The following is a 20787-nucleotide window of genomic DNA, read 5'->3' as shown; positions in this document are numbered from 1 at the left end:
CTGCTAATTACACCCTTAATGACTGACGAAGTACGAAGGCTGTAGTTACCCCCCCCTCTTTTTTTCTGAATGTTGGTTTACTTTTGTGGAAAAAATGTAACCAAGGACTGAAATCTGTTGTGATTTGTGTTGTCACTTGAGGTTATTTGTTTATAGATGTTGGTGGACCACACAATTGTTATTTAGGCCTGATAAATAAAAACAGGCTCAGAAATCCTAGGAAGAAGGCAGTGTTGACAAATTCAGGCCATGAATTTTTCTGGTAGCTCTGTTCAAAGGATGCAGCATCATTCAGGGTGCTGTTAGGCTAGTTAGGCTTCTGAGTAACTGATAGCATCTTGGTGCCTCCCAGACAAAAGTGGAACTGGTCAGTCACCTTCTATCGCTTTAGCACCAGGGAACAGATTTTAAATAAAACCTCTTGCTTTAAAACCCATGTTTTTTCAAATAATTGCATTACAGCTAAACCAGAATAAATACCAAATCATGAAAAGACTACAGATCTTCTTGCAAAGGTACCCTTTTATTGCGTACATTAGAGGACATCAGTACCTGCAAGACACGCACCACACTTCATTATGGCAACATAAGCATCAAGTAACAGGGTTTACAAAAAGAAGATGAACAATAACATTTTTAGGGCATTTCCTTTCATAGAAAGGACTTTAATAACTGCAGACAGACAAATTTAAAAGGAATGAAGGTGGACATTATCGGTAGGTCTATTTCAGTCCAATGATGTTTGCCTCTAAATTATTTTGTTGTTGTTTTTTTCCATTACATTTGCTGGTCATTAACTTGTGAACTGCAGTTCTAAAAACTAAATATGGCAAAATATTTTATCAAAACACTTACAATATTGCTTGCTATGTTAACAACTGTTTGTTGTCAGAAATACAAAGAGGGAGACAAATATAATTACTCTTTAGTAGTGTGAAGTATTAATGTGATTGCAAGGGAAATCATCCTAGTTCTGTATGATGGAAAAGACTGCACATGGACCTGAGCAGCTACCCACATGCATGAGAGAATATAAAAGTGCTGCTGATGACCCAAAAAAGAAACTGTGAAAGAAATCTAGGTTGTTTTTTTTCTGAGCACACACACAGGAGCAATGCAGCTTTAATTTTTTCACCTGAAGTATATAAAATCTTCATTAGTTATTGATATGTTATTGATTATAGATTACTGAATAATTCCATACTGAAAAAAAAAATACACACAAGCACACGAGTTAACGTGGGAGAACTGGGATTTCTAATACTGACCTCCATTCAAGAGTAATACTGACAAAACAAAAACATAACTAAAAGACGTGGCTCCCACTTTTTTTTTTGACAACAACAGTTTAACAAAATAGTCATAAAATAAAAAGTTCCAGTTTGTAAAAAATTACTAATGAAACATCACCAACACTTAGCAAAACAAAGACAAACAGAGATTATGGTCTTATGGTAAATATAGATTAGCAGGAAAGAACTGGTTGATGGGTTTCCACACGCTGCAATATCTTGGAAAACCCCAATTTGGCTTTTTTTATGATGCTTCCCATTCTAACACCACTGGGGCTGGAACTCCAGCCATTTTTCTATCCTCATATTTTTCCACTTTACTGCTTTGCTTGACAGTTGATCAAGTGTAAACTCCAAATAATGGTGACTGATAAAACATCCTTTGTTTGTGGGGACTACGCCAGCCAATTCTATGTGTGACATCCGTATTTTGCCCGCTCAGGCTCATAAAGCAAGAAACCAGGGATTTGGTTATTTTGGAGCGGATTAAAGAAGACAAAATTATGATTGCATCTGTGCAACTCACCACATCTTGGTTTGGTTGAACATTAGAACAGAAACTACTCAAGCATTACTGTGAGCAGTGGGACCACCCAGACATTAACCATCACTGCATGTTTCCTTGGCATAGGGGTAAAAATGTGCTTAGTGCACAGATGAAAGACTTGGGAGACTCCTAGCAACAGGGTCTCAAACTTGCATAGTGTAAGAAAGGCACAGGCGGTTCAATTAGAGCAGCCAGCACCACAACACACACATCTCACTCACACATTAACACACACACACCCCCAACAGTTTGGACACACCTGCTCATAGGGAGGCTTTTCTTCATATGTTCTAATTTACAATAAAAATGACATTACCAATATCAAATAATACATATGGAATTATGAAACAGCTAAGAAACAAATCAGGGATATTTCACTTTGAATGGTTTGCACACACTTGCCTTTTCTCAACCAGCTTCATCATGTATAAGCTTCAACCAGGAGGTGCTTCGTAAAGTTTCCAGATTATCTAATAATCTGCAATTGTTTTCAAATGTTCTATACAACTTGTTTGGGGAAAAAAATTACCACCCCAGACCCCCCCCCACAAAAAAAAATATATATTTATATATTCTGATTCAGAAATAAAAGCATACATGGGCATTGCCTTCACTATTTACATTTGTCTTAGAAACCATTTTTAAGCATTCCTCAAAATATCTTTAAGACGATGAAAAATATTCATCTAGTGTGTCCAAACTTTGCCTGGTAATGTAAATACTAACTAGTACCATTCCAGTCCATTAAGTATTATGATATGGCTTGTATGTTCAGTTGCTTATTGAACACTGAGGACTGCTCATCTTTGGTTAATAGCTCATATAGTATGATTAAAAACACTTATATGTACTCACACAAAGACACTAATACAACCTCACAGGCTTGTACAGAACTTCTAATGTCAGAGAAGACACAAAATGGGCACTCTAAAAAAGCCCAACACAATGAACATGAAATGGAACTTCTCATTTTGATTGGCATGCAACACACACACACACACACACACAGGGTTTCACGTTTGGCTAAAGCAGCTGAGACAGACTGGTGCAGTTTCCCTTTCTCGTCCGAAATTCAGCAGCTTCTTTACATTATGATTCTTAGATACACTCTCTCATATACGCGCACACAAAAAATGTCCTCAGTCATGTTTTTCTATATTTTTTCCATGTTTTGAATTTCCTCCCTCTTCACACAACAAACTCAGGCACCTCCTCTGCACTCAGGTCCAGGGAAAAGTACTTGTTGGTTCTTTTGATGGGAAAAGGGTGCTGGTCATCACAGATACCAACCTGCTGTTCTGCCACTCCCTGGTAACCATTGCTAAGCTCCTCCACGCAACCAAATGTGTAACTGTGGGCAGAGTCCTGACAGGGCTCTACCCACTCTGGGGAATTCCTCTGGTATAGACGAATATCATCCAGTGACTGGCTATGCCGGTCTGTGGAGTTCTGAGACTTCCTGCCTGACACCACCTGAATAATAAATACAAACAACAAAAACAGAACAAATAAGAATCAATATGTGCTATAATATAAAAGTGTGCTATATTTCAAGATGCTAAAATTGTCAAAGTGTAAATATGAGTGTGACCTGAGGGAGTGATTCAATGCTTTGGCCTTTCATCTTCACCACGGTCTCTGATGAACTAGATGTTGAAGAGCTCACTTCCTTCACTACTAAGCCTGGGTACACATCAAAACCATCATCACTATTCAGTACAAGTCATTATTATGTACATTATTTGAATTAAGATAGTCACCACCTTATACTGTATAGAGACCACAATAAAAGGCAGTATTTATTGTATTTTTGTTTCCAATACCAATGTTCTTGTGTTTCTGATGTGTCACTATTTTAAGTAGCAACTCTGCCCAGTGTATCATCTCACTGTGTTTTAAGCATTGAGTTTTTGTGGACTGCCAGAGCTAGGCATCAATTTCCACCACATGTTAATTCACACCAGCATCACTTATATTAAAACCTAATGTTTTACAATTATTATTTTTGTATTGCATGTTTGTACTTTACCTGAGTAGCCATTGCTTTGTGCAGACGTTAGCATGTCCTCAGTGATGTGAATGCAGAGGTCCTGACTGAGCTCCAATGCTAAATCAGTGAGTTCTTCATAGTCTTTAGGGTCATCAACCAACATCTCAATCTCTGCAAAAACACAAATGGTAAACACGTATATGAAATCAACCATGCAGATTATACAGCTGAGACTTTTCATATTTATCATATATATTTTTCATATATATCAGGAGTGCACTACATATACATCTGCTTGACTGCAGACTTTCTTCTTTATACACTTCTATTCCAGAAACAAATATTTTTTAAATAAATGGACAAATAAATAGGCTAAAAATTAGCTAAAAAAACTATGGGTCTATAGATGTGTGATTCTTACCATCATCATCCAGGCCTCGCTCCTTGCCACTGCTCTCGATGCCAGAAGTGTGTGTGCTGGCGTGGCTGGTGTTGGAGGAGGAGTGTGAACGGAGTGGCCGATGTGGTGTGTGTGCTGGGGTACGGAAGCTGTCGGTTTCAATGCCCGACGTGTGTGAGCTGCTGTGGCTGGTTGTGGAGTGACGTGAGAAACGTTTTTGGCGTGAAACACTGCCCATGCTGCTGCCGCTAGCACGAGATCGCTGTTCCAGCTGGTCCATGTCCAACTCCAGGGCATCACTTATATATGACTCCCGATACTGCTTCTTTTCTACAAAACATTTACACAGCCTAATTTTCAGTATCATGAAATCTATTACACAAAACTGAATTTCTTATTTGTTATGGATGTCAGTTAGTTGTGTTTAGCAGTTTAGTGATCTTGTGTATTGACATATATAGTAATATAAATAATCTAAAAATGAGTCAGGACTTTTAAGGCTTTCCCTGAACCTAGGATTTTGGTCCTGCATCTGGAACAAGAGAGGGTTGAGAGCAGAAAAAAAAAAATCAGGGCAATGTTGCACTAAATAGACTCATATGAAAAAAAAGATCTTATGGACAACCACTCAAAAGTACATTTAACTAGTTTTTCATCTATGCACGTGCACTTTTCTAGGTAAAAGATAGACACTAAAGCTATCGACATATGCACTCTTGATGATGCCAGCCCAGTGAGGAGGTGAAGATACACTTTAGTACCTTTAGTATTGAAAATGTGAAATGCATAATCAAATTGAACATTCAATGTTAAAAATTCATTTTAGTTAAATTTTGATTTATCTGTGTACCTGTTTGGCCTGTGAACTAGTATATAATATATAGTGCGACGGTGACATTTAGTGGTATGAGGGTTGTAAGTTATGTAAACTAGCTTAGTTCTAACTATAGAAGCAACAGCCTTCACAATCAACAGCCAAGACAATCAAAGAAAAAACAGATTGCTGACTTAGTTAAAGCCAAGAAAAACCCAATGATTGCCAATATGCTAATCAATTTCACAAAATAGGTAGTCTAAAGGGACACAATAAAAGTGGTTAAACAGCATCATGTAATAGATGTTATGTGAGAATATTTATAAATCTGAATTCATCAAGAAAATTTGATATGGAACAAAAATACATTCATGTTTCATGTTCTGTATTGTGTTTATTTTTAGAATAAATAAAATTTCTGTATTTTTTTTGTAGATTCTTTCTTTTTTCACATTTTCCCCCTGCCACCATATTGCTTCAATTTTGATATCACAGTATCTAATTTGGTACTGTAATCAAAATGTTTACAAGCATTGAAGTACCTTCATTCTCCTCCAGGCGTCGGACTTGCTTAAGCACGGGCTGAAGGTTCATGTATAGGCGGTGGCTGTTGCTAAGTAACTGTAGGAGATGGCGGGAACGCAGCGGACAGCCAGTGTAGTAGGTGAGCTTTCTGGCAGAGGGCAAGCCATCAGGCAAGATCTCAAACCTTTTTCCCTGAGAGAAGGAGAATAAAAAACAGTAAAAAAAAAAAAAAAAAAAAATGCATCAAAAGAATTTTATACAATGATATAATGCAGGATTAATGTCAAAACCCTTTAAAAGCATTTTATATTGTATAACTATGTATAAAGTAGACCATGTATCAATGCAGTTGGAGCTAAATAAATAAATAAGAATATCTTTTCCTTTGAAAAAAAAAATATATTGTTAAATACCAGACTTGTGAATTGTTCTGATGATATTATTGTACTGACCACAAATACAAGTTTCCCAACGTTGGTCCAGGGGAAATCATATAGAAGCTGCCGGACACTGCCCACATTCTAAAGAACAACAAAATGAACAGGCCTAAATAAAGCAGGCCAACTTTGAAACAATGCAGTTTTGTGCATGATCATATATTTTTAAGAAAGATAAAAATGCAATTAACAAAATGTGAACAGTTGACGTTTGCATGTAAATTAAGCTGCCTAAATATCTGTTATTGCAAGAAATGTTAAAGATTTTAAATGAGCACTGCTTGGTGTCTGCTTTGTTTTAATGCAACAGAAAGGGCTAGTACTATTGAGGTTAAAAAACACAAACACAGCACACACCTGAAAGATCTGGATACCACGTAGAGTAAGCCCCAGAGTTAAAGATGCCTCCACTTCTTTCTTGTCCTGAAAAATAATTTTTTTCAGAAATTTATTGCCTTTTTTTGGTTTTAACCCAATTTTCTCTCAAATTTTGATCATTTACACATCCCCACCTGCTAGCTAGCTCTCCCCGTCACATAATTGCAACAAGGGAGGCTGAATGTGAACACAAGCACCTCCTAGATCTATCTGAACTGTTCAGAGAAAAGCACTTACTTCCTTATTTCACAAACATGAGCTCACAGATACCCACAACTGGTTACTGGCAGGGGACAAAATAACACCCAGAGTTCAGGGAATGTGATGCTCTAAGACGCCTGCTCACAGAAACAATAATCAGCCATAACATTATGACCACCTGCCTAATATTGCGTTGCTTTTGCTGCCAAAACAGCCCTGACCCGTTGAGGCATGGACTCCACTAGATCCCTGAAGGTGTGCTGTGGTATCTGGTACCAAGATGTTAGCAGCAGATCGTTAAAGTCTGGTAAGTTGGGAGGTGAGGTCTCCATGGATCGGACTTGTTTGTCCAGCACATCCCACAGATGCTCGATTAGATTGAGATCTGGGGAATTTAGACACCAAGTCAACACCTCAAACTCATTGTTGTGCTCATCAAACCATTTCTGAACCATTTTTGCTTTGTGGCATGGCACATTATCCTGCTAAAAGAGGCCACAGCCATCAGGGAATACCGTTTCCATGAAATTGTGTACATGGTCTGCAACAATGCTTAGGTAGGTGGTACGTGTCAAAGTAACATCCACATGGACAGAAGGACCCAAGGTTTCCCAGCAGAACATTGCCCAAAGCATGACACCGTCTCACTTACACTGTCCACCGACTTGCCTTCTTCCCATAGTGCATCTTGGTGCATCTTGGTGCATCTTGGTGCCATGTGTTCCTGGATGCTGTTTTGGAGATGCTTTGATCCCGTCATCTAGCCATCACAAATTGGCCCTTCGTCAAACTTGCTCAAATCCTTACACTTTCCTGCTTTTAACAACTTTGAGGACGAAATGTTCACTTGCTGCCTAATATATCCCACCCACTAACAGGTGCCATGATGAGGAGCTAATCAGTGTTATTCACTTCACCCATCAATGGTCATGATGTTATGGATTATCGGTGTAGCTATGTCATTGTCAGGATCTCATGAACTCTGAATGATATAGCCAGTGTTTTTTCCACTCAGAGGCATATTTTTTTTTTAACCTTGTACTCCCTTCAAACATGTACATGCACATATTAACACTTCCTTTCTAACCTTATAGAGGCGATAGTAATGTACAGTGACGTCGTCCAGGAGTGCTGCTTGTTTGATGTATTTCAACTGAGCCTCTGATGCGGTGAGAGCAAACTGTTCTTTATGCATGTTGGGAATATGCCGCAGAATATAGTCTCTCCCTCTCTTAGTGATCACCTGGAGAATAGGACAGCGAGATAGATGGATGAAGAGAACATATATATTTACACTTACATATACATATACATATACATATACATACATATACACATATATATATATATATATATATATATATATAGACAGATAAGAGAGAGAGAGAGAAAGAGACAGAGAAAGTCCTCTAAATTTGTCAACATGTAGTGCTAGAGCCTATCATTAGGGTAAAGGAGGACTTCAGTGCTCACCCAGGAAGGAAAGTAGGACTCAGGCTGGAAGTAGGAGTTAAAATGTTTGTTCCGTTTGTAGTTTCCCAGGTCAGCCTGAAGAGCAAATGCAGCTAGCAAGAAATAGGCCTCCTCCCGCTGGACACATTGGGACTGCAGCACTTGCTTCCTCAAATGCCAGTAATAATAATACCTGGCCATGCGATCACTGAGCGGGATAGAATTTGAATGTTAGTGTGACAATAAAACATATTTATAAAAACTATATTATGTAAAAAAGTTAATAAAATAAAAAATACCTGATAAGCCTGCCATTCTCTACATAGTACTGAGCTCTGAAGTGCACAATCATTGGAGGACCAAACTGATCAATTCCCTATGTTAAACATACATTGACAAGAATCAACCTTTACTCAATATTCAGATTTACATATGCATTCCAAAGAATCATAAAGTGAGTTTGTCTTGTTAAGCACCAGTTAATATTATCCACATGTACTGTATCTTACTAAAGTGATTCCTGAACATAGCCACAGGACACAGGTGAGTATTATGCAAGTGTGCTCTGTATGTTACCTTGCTGGCTTCTCGCTTCCATTCCTTAGGGCAATATTTGGACAGCTTCTGTCCCAGTTCCATATAGATGTGCTCATTATCTAAGGGGGAAAAAAGACGTCACATGTTGATTACATTTTTAACTTACCGTCATACACCCAGACTTGGATAAATAAAATACTCAAACACACAGAGAGAAGTGTCTGAACATGTGAAAGTCTTACTCTGAACAACGCTGAGGCCAAACAGGTGACAGTCCTTCAGTCGGAGCAGATCACACACCTGCTCCAACAATTCCTGACACAAAGTCTTCACCTGATAAGAGAGAAAAAAAACTATCCATTAACCATTACAGAAAAACATCTTAGCAGCACATGCTAATAATTGTGTTGACCTATATGGAAGTTGCAAGTATTTTTCAGGGCTGTCCAACATTGTTTGAAGTATTTAACTGTTTGCCATAATCTTTGTGAATCAGTGACATAGTAAAGACTAGTCCTGATTTTACATAATGAGCTGGCTATGAATACATTTATGAAAAAAGTACAATAAAACAATTTTCCCTTCAATATACTGGGACAGATTAACTGAAAATATAACCAACTTAATGTTTACTGAGGTTTGGAACCAACCAATGATCCAGTAGAAGAAGAACCAAGTATCTGACATTGTATATTCTGGATTCGCTAACATATTCAACAAAATCAGACACAAGTTGTCTAAAAGCTCATCACTATCACATCTGTGACTTGTCCCATAACTAAGCAAAAGATGTTAACAGACATGATGCTCAGCTAATACAGCTGGCAGCATACATAAAAAAAAAACACAAAAAAAAAAACACACACAACAAAGTGCTTTAAGTTTGTATGCTGAGGTGTGTACGAATTCCTAATCTTTTGTGCTCAGACCTGCCCTGTCTGTGCTTCACCCAAATAATATACACCTCTATTGCCGTTGCTGCAATCACTGTTTGATGCCAGGATATTAGATTAGCTCAGTCATTTGTACAATGAAAGTTCTGTGCTTTTGGTGGTGATACTGTTTTGGTTCGTTCTTTTGTCATTTAAAGTATAAGGCTTTAAGGGGTGGTGAGTATCACAGTGTCACAGCAGTGAGTATCACAGCTATAACACTGACATAATCTTCCATGATATCGTTATCATTTTGTAAACTTTTAAGATGTAGTAAAGTCAAAAGAACTACCCACCTATTTTATCCATACAACATTTATTCACATTCTTGTTCAGTTCAGATTCCTCTACAAATTGCAGACTGTCTAAGCATAATAACTACTAGAAATGGGGAAAACTGCAATATTCCAGCAAAAAAACATCCGGAAGTGGCAAAACACTGTATGAGTATGTGCTTTGGTATTGTGGTTAACTTACACTGACAATGACGTTGAGCGTTTCATCGTTTGGGAGAAACACACACACACAACGGCGATCCTGCATGGTCTTGTTGTTGTGGAACGTCAATTTGCTCATGTTTGTCTGGCTTCCTCCTGGAAACTCTGCCCCTTTGTGGAGCTCCGCCCCCAAGAGCGCCCTCACACTTACACTCACACTGTACTGGGTCTGGTAAATTCACACATACAGACAATCAGACAGTCTCTCTCTCTGTCCCCCTAACACACACACACACACACACAACTGCTTCACAACTCGTCCACTCCCTAGAGAAAGAAAGAGAAACAAAAAGGTTAAATCAAAAAAGGAAAAATACTGTTGTTACAAACACTGACACACTCTTTTCGTCCCACTGCTCTGATCTCATCAACAAAGAATGCTTCACATGCTGGGGACAAACTGCTGCCTTCCCCGGCACTAACTACACTGTCCTACACAATAAGAGAGTTTTATATTTCTACACACAAAAAAGATATTCTGTAAGTTCTATGTTATTTAATTGGTTGCAGATGTGTTCCTTGGATGAAAACTTACACTGCATGAAAGAAAAATAGGGAAAGAGACAGAGAAAGAGGGGCAGTAGTTCTAAAATGGACTGAGCCTGAGTCACTTCCTACTATTCAGCCATTCTGACAACGTGGCAAAACACACAAATATGGTCCTTTTACTTCATTCTATTTAGTTTCAGTAGAAAAAAAAAAAAAATCACACACGTATTCTCAAGTTCTCGACATCTGTGTGACACCATGGCAAGAAGTAAGTAGGTGTGAATAACAAAATCTAATCAAATTACATAAACTGTTTCAGTTAAACAGGGACACTGGGAAAATTCTGACTGAAAGTTAACGGTAAAAAAAGTAAAATAAAAGATGGAGGAAGGAGGAAAATAACTGAAATGAGCGTCATTGTGGGGAAGGCTGCGTGAGAGAAAGCGGGGAAGAGAGTGAATGAGAGAGAGAAGTGCTGCAGTCAGGAGAATTCCAAACCAACATCTGCTTCTCATTCCAACAATGTGTGCCTTTGATTCTGAACACACAATATGCATATACGAATACATGCTGTAGCTTCACAATACTAGCTTAGTGCTAGCTTACATCAATGTACAAAATAACATTGCATTTGTTAATACATCTTATCTAGGCAGTATTGATCAGACAGAATGTATAGATAAAAACAGTGCTCCATTTCTCTCTGCTTACTGGACTTAATACGTGTTCATGCTTTTAAGGCTGCTGACAAATTAAGCCAACTGCTACATAGTGTGTCCTGCAAAAACATTAGCTATGCTGCTTAGGTCTTTCATAGGCCCTCCCCTTCCTTAATGGTTTTAGCACAGGTTAACTAACACACACCCACACACACACACACCAAAAAAAACCCACCAATCACTGCACTGTACATCTGGGTCTTCTTAGTTCCCCAGATACATACAGTCATCAGATTAGTTTTAAGATACAGCTATGATAACTCTATTCATTCAGACTTTTTTCAATAGCCGTTTTATCTCGTTCAGGATCACTGTTGTTCCAGACCTTATTCTGGTGAGGTACAAAACACCCTGGATTAGGCACTGGTCCATAATAGGGCACCAGGCACACTCACATTTAAACCTCCCTCACCAGCATGTTTTTGTGAGGTGGAAGCAAAGTAGACCCATATGACCACACACAGACCCAAATGGATACAAGGAGACCAAGCAAAACCCAGCACAGACAGTAACCCAAGCTCAGAATTGGAGGGCACTGGAGTTGTGAGGTGGCAATGCTACATGCTGTGTCACCATACTGACAACTTTATTAACAGAGCATAATTTGATTGCATTGCATTTCACAGTATGAACACAAGAGCAGCAAGCTGGCATTGTACAATATACAGACCAACAAATAGTCAAGTTTGTTGTTTTACAAAGACAAAAAACAAGATATTAGTCATATATACATAGAACTATAGAATGGATGCGTATTAAAATACTTACCATTGTCAAACACTTTAGCAACAGTTCATGTACAAGAACAGACATACAATACAAGTCGGTTAAAGCTGAACAAAACTTATGTTTGTTGCCAGACAGATCAGTAATACTTCTAATGTCTCCTACAAGCACTCTGACCATCTATGATAATCCTTCATAAGCAGTCTAATAAATCACAGATATTCTGGGCGTGCTCTAGCAATGGGAATTCCAGCTTTTTTCAGTGAGTCAGAGAAACTGGTCCAGCTCACACAAAATGACTCTTTACACTCCAAAAACATTACCATTTTTTAAACCAGCCAAATCTGTTTGTCTTTGCCTATTGCCTAAATTGTTCAGTTAAATTTTCTCTACTATCTGATTAGCACAACTGCATTACATGTAGCATTGTGCAATATTAAAAGAAATGGAAAAACACCAGTGTATTTGCCTTGACATATACTGTAAGCATTCCATCATTAATGATATTGCTCCTGTTGTGTCTGCAAAATTTGAAGATAACCATACCTTCATCCTGATAACTGTCAACTTTTGCAATGCCCTACATGTTATAACAAGCGGCAGTGCAGTCAGACAACCAGTCGCTCACAGATGAGAGCGAAACATGGGTTTAACATTGTCACTATAACCGACACTGAAATCATAATGCTGTGTGAACAGCACAAATAAGTTTCACTGGATGCTTAACAATCATGTTTCATTTTATCTATTTATCTGAAGAATCATGACTTGAGAATGCTGAATGTTTTACTCATTTCCAATATCTTTAAAAATGAGTCAGATCCCACTGTTCACCTAAAACGTAATTAAACGTCACCTTGTTGCTATGATATGAACATACACCTAATTTACATAAAGTTCCCAAAAGTATGACATTTTACTCAATACACATACAAAGCACTTTTCCAAAACAACATCAAACTCAGTAACCTCACTTGCCCACATGTTCTTATGGCTTGGCATTTTAACCAAAAGAGAAGCTCTGGTGCAGCATGTAATTTTTGGAAAGAAAACATGCAATGCTGCATTCAATTCCTTATTCCCAAAATAAGGAGCCCTACTAGAAAGCAGTCTTGATGCTTTGTAGCCTTCTAACACAGGGTAAAAAAATATGAGTTAAAGCATCCATGACAGCAATTGTGTTTTTACATTATCAGATGACCTATCACATATGTGCCTACCAAGCCTACTATGTATAAGCTTCAGATGTTTTCTACTGCAAATTAAAGTAAGGGTACCAAAATTCATAATTGGGCCATACAATTAGCTGCAAAAAAAGGTTCCACTAATTTGTGCAGTGGAAAGAGGCTCCTGGAGCCAAGCAGCTGACACACCACTTGGTTATGTAAGCAATCTACAGACCTGTGGTTCACTATGTTTCCTTCCACCTCCTACTGGCCTCATTCAGCCCATCTTTTCCCCTTTTACTCTATGGTGATTCCTGCACTGAGCCACATTACTAGACTGTGTGCTATGCTTTATGCCGTTTCCACAAACATTCCTGCTGGTACCAAAGCTATTGATGGTTCTGGGAACCACCAACCTTTAAGATCTGCTGCCAGTTTGACAGCCTATTCATTACATAAGCAAAACTAGCTTTGTTCACTAACACTCATCATAAAAATATACATTTTATATTTTACTTTTGGTTTTGAAAACATATTTTTAAATCCATTTTTTAAGTGTGAATTCAAGTTCTTCATCTACACTTGCACAAATGCACTGAATAACAGATATGCATAAAATGACAGGTAGCCACATGCCTTTATAGTTTTTGTTTATTTTGAACATGTAGCTGGATAAAGGAAGCTTTGTCCGCATTAGGAATGTAGCCCCTGCTTCATTGCAGTTCTCAGTAAACTGAGTTTCCTCCCCATACCTGAGGTGAGCTAGAACCAAAAAAAACCTAGGAATTTGATGTAGACTGAGCTTCTATATTATATAATGTAAATGAATGTGCATCAGATTCATCACATTTCCAGACAAGGTGGCACTACTGGCACTAAGTTCCTACTCTGAAAGACCCTGCAATTCTGCCACATAAACAAGAGAAATCCAACAATGTGCTAAAGGTAAAAAATTATTCAGCATATTTTGTGTACTTAATAGTTTCTTTAATAAAACACAGACTTGACTGATTTCTAAAGAATGTTTCTTCTGATAAATCATTTTATAGCTCAACATAGAGCTCCCATTGCTACTAAAACTGACAAAAGTGTGGCACTTATAGAATATAGGAATATTCATACATATGAAATATGAGGGTCCCAGATTCTAGGACCATCTTACCAAGACAATGATTGGAAAAAATATCAATAGAAATTGTAGGATTTGTTGACTTTTTTTTTTTTTAAAGTAAAACTGCTCTCTTATTGCTGCTGTTCTCATCATTTGTTTTTTATTTTTTTACATTTTGCTGAATCTGCTAATAAAGTGTTTCAAATCCTGCAACATATTTTCACATTCACAAGAAAATAAATAAAAATAATCAATGAATCCATGCAAAAACTGGCTGGCCTACATAAAGGAAAATGGAGAGGCCCACTGCGAAAACTCTTGATCATTCTGATGGTCCAAAGTGTGATATTTTTCCAAAAATAATATTTAACTGTTTCCAATGAAAATATTCAAACCCCCACACTGTTTTCGTCTTTAAAACTGTAGTCTTAAGCTGCTTTGGGGATGAAATGGACTCACTCTCAAGCTCCTATCGCTGGTTCCTCAGTTTAGGATCAACAGCTTTTGAACCAAAGTTGCGAGCTAAGCATAAACATTAAATCACTTAGGAGAGATACTACATATGTATAAAGGAACTACCAAGGAATGCACCACACTGATCTCACACTGATCAGTATTTAGGCTGGTCTTTGCAGACACATGGATCTTGCACTAAAGACTCTCTTAAAATGTGAAGCTATAACATCAATCATGCTTCAAATAAATTGAACTTGAATGGTGACATGCTGCTTGATGACTGAGGATCTCAGTAAAAAATGATTAGCCAATACTGTAAATAAATACTGCAGTATTTATTACCTCTGGCTCCTGGAGTTCTTTCTGTCATTGATGTTTTACCTCTTCCTAATATTCCTAATATTCATTCTGCTACTGGTGTGGCTGTATTTCTTGAGGTTATGTCCCGCTTGTTGTATATCCGTGGATTCATGCTGGCTTAGCTTCCCTCTACACTGTAATGATTCAATCATTTACAGTCTCTCCATATCTGATATGAATGGTGTAGGACCCTCTTCTGTGCCTCATTCCTATTATAAATTAAGATTATAAATTTATTATAAATTTCCCACCTCAAACTTACAAGATAGGCATTAGGTCTAAATGACCTTGACCAACATGAAGCAATTGCTGAAAATGAATAAATTAATCAAATAAAACAAGTATTGATTAATCATATATAATCTACAAACTATTATTTGTTCCTATCCTGGTATCCTATCCTAGTACCCTTTTCAATAGACAAACCTGATTGCAATCTATATTCCTTACTGGCTTTTTTATAACCACATGCTCACAAACACTTGTGACATTTATGTCTCAGGTCTGACAGAAAACAAGAAATCTTTAGTGGAAACTTATAATGACAAATATTTGCTGCGAGTAAAATGCAAATTCAGACAAACATGTGACGTGAACATTCACCTTAAAATGGGCAGTTAAGCACATTAAATAAAGTGTGCACAGGTTATGTCGACATGGATTTAATAAAAGTTCATTTAGATCTGGCTTCATTTTAAAAACCCTGGGTTAAGTGATCCACAAACAAACACCATTAATCACTGCAGGTCTGTATACAGCCACATGAATATTACTGAATATGCAGTCAACAATGTGAATGTTGTCCTGAGTTCTGCCTGTTTTCTTAGGAGTTATAACATCTTCAGTTAGAGGCTCGACTAAAATATGCTACAGAAAACAAACCACAGTGAACACAGAGAAACCAGTGCCACAGATGAGACTGCCTATTTGGGACATTTTAGTCACAGCTCTCTCTGCTCTTCTACTAACAATAAAGCAGCCAAGTATGAACATGTGACTTAATACTAAGACATCTGGCAACCATGTGGAGTAGACGGCAAAGAGAGAGAGGGTGAGAGGAAGACAGAAGGAGGAGGAAAAAAATGGAAATAACGTGCATGTTGAATCGACACGTCCCAACATGCTTTGATATAACAAACAAGCCATAAATGACACCCTGTGGTTCCCCTCCCAAGTAGCCAAGGAGTCCCCCCTAGCCTAGCCACCCCCACAAAATCTACACACACAAAACACACAAACTAGACATGCTTTTGACTACTCCAACTATAGCACGTAGCTTATCACCATGAAAAAGATACAACTGTAAATACCCTGGAATTAAAAAAGAAACGAGACAGCCCAGCTTCAAGCAGCACTTTTTTGTTCCTGGTAAATTACACCCTCATACAGCTATTAGCCTTAAAAGTGCCACCATAATGCATATACATGATACACAAAGCTATTTACAAAAACTAATTATTTGACAGTGAAAGTGAGGAAAATTACATAATAGGTATAAACACAGACGTTAATATCCAAACTGTTAAACAGTACTGTGACTAATAGTGGGGTTGTGTCAGGATGCCCTCAATATTCTAAGAAAAGCATTGTTTCTATTGTGGCCTAGTTTTTCGTTACACCAATTACACAGCATAACATGGCCCATCCCAATTTACTGTCAAACAGTGGATTTTCTTGTAATTGTAAGAAACCTTTGCCAGTACACAGGAATTCTGTCCTGAAGTGTGGAATTGCTGGTAAAAATGATTTGATCATAAAACAGCTCGTCATACCAATACAGCTCTAAATTGTTTCCTTGCTTATACTGTATTTCTTTGCACTATTTGCTTCATGGTTTTAAATCAGTTTAACAAGCTTTAGAGTTGTTTCTCCAGTCATGCACCAGGATAACAGGATAGCAGTAACAGCCATGCCTTCCTTGTTTCTTGAGCAATCATAAGACATCCTGTTTGGCTTTTGGTTCAGACATGCTACACATGCAATTAGCAACAACAAATGTGGCAACTTAAACACCAGTCTTAAACCCACCAACCAAATTTACTCTCTTAACCTATCACATAGCAAGAATTAATTTGTGACAGTGAAGGTCTAAAGTAAGAGTTAATTTGAGACAGGTGACTCTGCATGCCTGGAAAACAAGGTGAATTCTAGCAGGGGTAGCATTTAACTGCACTCACGAGGGAGACACTAAAATGCTTATTTCTTCTTCTCAAAATTGATTATTGGATGAAGGGATCCTGCCATAAGTTAAATGTAATATTTTAAACAGTATCATTTAGCCACTGATATACACTGATTCTTTTTTTAATGGATCCTGAGAGATCAGACACTACAGTGAGCTTTAACTACATAATACAGCTTACAAAGATGGAAGGTGTTATGTGCTTACTACAGAGGCTGCTTACTTTCTGCCTAATGTATAATATAAATGCCATATAATATGCCATTCAGTTAAACAAAGATAATTCAAAATCATTCTAAAGATGGAAATGATCAATCTTATGACAACCATTAGGACTATGTATGAAAAAACTTTGAATCATTCTTGTAGTGAACTCCAAAATCTAGTAAATCAGAGTGACTCACACCACAGTACCACATTTTGAAACACCGGTCACAAAACAAATTGTTACGCTTCATTTGAGCTAAACACAGCCTGTGTTGGTTTAAATCCCCCCATCACCCATACAAGCCACATGATTGGTCCAAATCTGCATGTGTTTTCTTTTAAACACTGGTGGGTTTAACATGCCTTGTTGGATAAGGCATAATGACCAAACATATAATACACATGACGTGTACATTTTCACATGTACATACTTAAACCTATACACACACAAAGCCTTTTTGAAGACACAAAAGAATGCCTGTGCAACAAAGAAAAACATCCTGTGGCTGAAAAAATGGAACAGAGGAAAAAAAGGAAAACAGGAGGAGGGACAGGGAATGGCCCACTTCCTGCATAGTTTCTTACACAGGTGGATATCACACTGCATGCACACACACACACACACACACACACACCATCTAGCATTACTAAAACTTTCACACAGTAGGACAGATATGGTATTCCAGCTCCATTTCAGGCAACGTATGGCACCACGTCCACTTACATAAACATACATAGGATATACCAGACTTATAGCCATGTATGGAACTTTAGCCATACCAACAACTGCAATTCACTTGTAACCTAATATACATACAATCAACACCCCCCCCTCACACAAACATGTCAAGGGGCACTACACGCACACAGCAATGTAATGTCAAGGTTAAATCACTGAGCAAAGGTTCATGCTATTTCTTCCATGACAGACACAACATAATCTTCTTTAGTCAATACAGTTAATCTAAAATTACACACAACTCATCCAGTGTCTAGAAAGACAGAAAGACAACACACTCCCTGAGACAGAAATCCTCCACATGTTACAGTTCACAACGCTCTCAGGCTACTAAAGCACAACATATGCATAACTAATAACTTACATATCCAAGCCCAATCAGCACTATCCCCAACAGATGTTGATGGAAAAAAAATCTTGCAATTTATTTGCATGATGTAAAGGTAAATTCAGGATATCCTGATTTAATGTTGAGAACAACGTTCTCAAACCAGCAAAACAAATCAAGAGTTCAACAAGACAGTCAGCTTTTAAGAAAAAAAAAATCCCCAAGCCAAAAATTTAAGAAATCCAGGATGTTGACATGATGAGGATGTCACTGTTTAATTCTAATAAATGTACTGATTAAACAGCTGCAAGTTAAACAGCTGGTCCCAGGCAACCAAGCCTCTTTAAAAAAAAAAAAAAAAAAAAAAAAAACACAAGCTTTTTGGCACTCTTAGAATTCGCCCACATGTAAATGTCAATGTGTTTTTAGTTAAAACACTCGAGAAAAAGATGACCAAGATGAAACACATGTGGGCCTTCAGAGTGCAGTGTTGAGATTTGCTGTTTGTTAAGTGCTGGGATTTTAGGAGGAAATGGTGAACATTCCTGAAGCCTGAAGCCATTGGCTGCACAGGACGAGACACAACCGAGAGATTACATCTAAAGACGAATCATGAGCCGTAAACACCCAGTATAAGATGTACGACGACGTAAAATGTTTGTGTGTGCCAATGTAATAGTAGAGGAGTCATGTGAATGGAATAAAAAAATATTTAGAGAATAAACGTGTTCGGCTATGAATGGCTCACGAAACTGTGTTTAACAGGAAATTAACATAATAATAATAACAATGTAAAGGTCAATATCCGAGCTATTTAGAGAGAGAGAGAGAGAGAGAGAGAGAGAGAGAGAAGTGTAGCAGAAGAATATCCTGATTTTATCCTATTAAGAAGTTGGGAGTTTGATAACGGATGTGAAGTAGATGCGCAGGTGGAGAGAGGCAGCACACGACGCGTCTCACGTTTCCAAGAGAAGACAGACTGGTTTTCTCAAACAGGCACAAACAATGCAACTTTGAGTGCACGTTCAAAACCAGTATACTCGGTTTCACGAGAAACGCACAAGTCTGCCAACTGAAAAGGCCACATTTATGTGGTGACACATTTGCCGGGAAAGTGTCGGTTAACTGATCCGGTCCAAACCCACTCGTGGATTGGCGTGAAGGCAGAGTTGGCCTTGGGTTTGTTACTGCATCATGAAGATGCTCGGATTGACTTAACTAAAGAGTTCATCGTTGCCAAACAATGTATTCTCTTTAAATAAACCTGTGCGCAGTGGAGTCTAAACATTGCCACGTTGAATGTTCAGATGTGGGGAAACAACTGCTCCAGCGTCGCTCAGGCTGCCCCCCTTCCTCCTCCTCCTCCTCCTCTTACTGCAACCAGCACAGTATGGAAGCAAAGAGTATAAAAGATAGAAGGACATTTATATATCAATGTTAAACTCACCCTTTCTTCTGTTACGACGGTCTAACCAATTCCGTAACTGTGATTTATCCGCTAAAATCCAAAGCGAGCCCAAAACACTCCAAACACTGTCGCTTCTTCTTTACGCAGAACAGTAACGCATCGGGGTTGAGGAAGGGCACTGTGAGCTCTGAAGAGGTAACAAGTTACGATACATGTGGAGCTGGTGAGAGGAATGTGCCAAGTCCGCAGAGAAAGGTGACAAAATATAGAATGATACACCGGGACGGAATCTTAGACCATATTTCCGTTTGTATTCTTCAAATAGTGAGTCTGTTCTGTTTTTGTTCTCTCTAAGCATATTAGAAATCAGCACTACCGTGTGAGCACTCTTCAGTCCTCCCCCAAATAGCGCAGTGTGGTAGAGTCCACGGCTGCTTGTCATTCCATTCGTCCTGACTGGAGCAGCGCAGCGCGGATTTTGGGGAGACATGGCGCCTTCTGTACAGGAGCAGTGTAAGCTCGGAAAACTGCGAAAAAAGCAAGGGACTGGAAGAAACTTAATTTCCCGTTTCACCATTTATTTAAAAATAGAAGTAAAGTTTTTGACATTTTTAGGTCATGCTAAAATAGCAGGCTGTGATCTTCTGGCTTGGATTCTCGGAGAGTGCGCCAAACGCCGCTGATTTTAAACAATATACTTAATGTAACCGGATACATTGAAGCATTAGTACATGTTTGATCACTATGTTCCTTCAGTTTCATACCAGTGTTTCATGGGATCATGTTGCACTAAGTATCTAAGCATATGGCGTACTAATGTACACACTTACCGGCCACTTTAATAGGAATACGTGTACCCCATGTGTTATCTAATCATGCAGATATCTTATCAGC

General features: G+C 38.2%; 1 protein-coding gene across 2 annotated transcripts; it reads right to left on the bottom strand.

Moving 5' to 3' along the window:
* Positions 1-504: 504 nt before the first annotated feature.
* frmd6 (FERM domain containing 6) lies at positions 505-20290 on the bottom strand. Of its 2 annotated transcripts, none has more exons than XM_058385831.1 (14): positions 19933-20290; positions 9983-10269; positions 8816-8906; positions 8613-8692; positions 8336-8412; positions 8058-8244; positions 7672-7827; positions 6363-6428; positions 6021-6089; positions 5586-5760; positions 4251-4559; positions 3869-4000; positions 3431-3522; positions 505-3312 (listed from the first exon to the last, which is right to left on the bottom strand). In XM_058385831.1, exons 2-14 carry the CDS (start codon positions 10079-10081, stop codon positions 3028-3030), a joined length of 1818 nt encoding a protein of 605 aa, XP_058241814.1. In that variant the 5' UTR covers positions 10082-10269; positions 19933-20290; the 3' UTR covers positions 505-3027. The 2 variants fall into 2 exon arrangements, with proteins under 2 accessions (XP_058241814.1, XP_058241815.1); XM_058385832.1 differs by having other exon boundaries at positions 9983-10171.
* Between the last annotated feature and the right edge of the window lie 497 nt (positions 20291-20787).

This window comes from Hemibagrus wyckioides, linkage group LG03 (assembly GCF_019097595.1).
Source record: "Hemibagrus wyckioides isolate EC202008001 linkage group LG03, SWU_Hwy_1.0, whole genome shotgun sequence".
Taxonomy (NCBI): Eukaryota; Metazoa; Chordata; class Actinopteri; order Siluriformes; family Bagridae; genus Hemibagrus; species Hemibagrus wyckioides.
The sequence above is the reverse complement of the archived record's forward strand: the minus strand, read 5'-3'. Positions and strand labels throughout refer to the sequence as shown.

Bases quoted from the DNA above. Each gene is read 5' to 3' on its own strand.
- frmd6 (XM_058385831.1), bottom strand. From the start codon at position 10,081: ATGAGCAAATTGACGTTCCACAACAACAAGACCATGCAGGATCGCCGT. The intron at 8,413-8,612 runs GTAACATACAGA...TGTTTAACATAG, and splicing joins GGAAGCGAGAAGCCAGCAAG to GGAATTGATCAGTTTGGTCC. The intron at 3,313-3,430 runs GTCACACTCATA...TTTATTATTCAG, and splicing joins GCATTGAATCACTCCCTCAG to GTGGTGTCAGGCAGGAAGTC.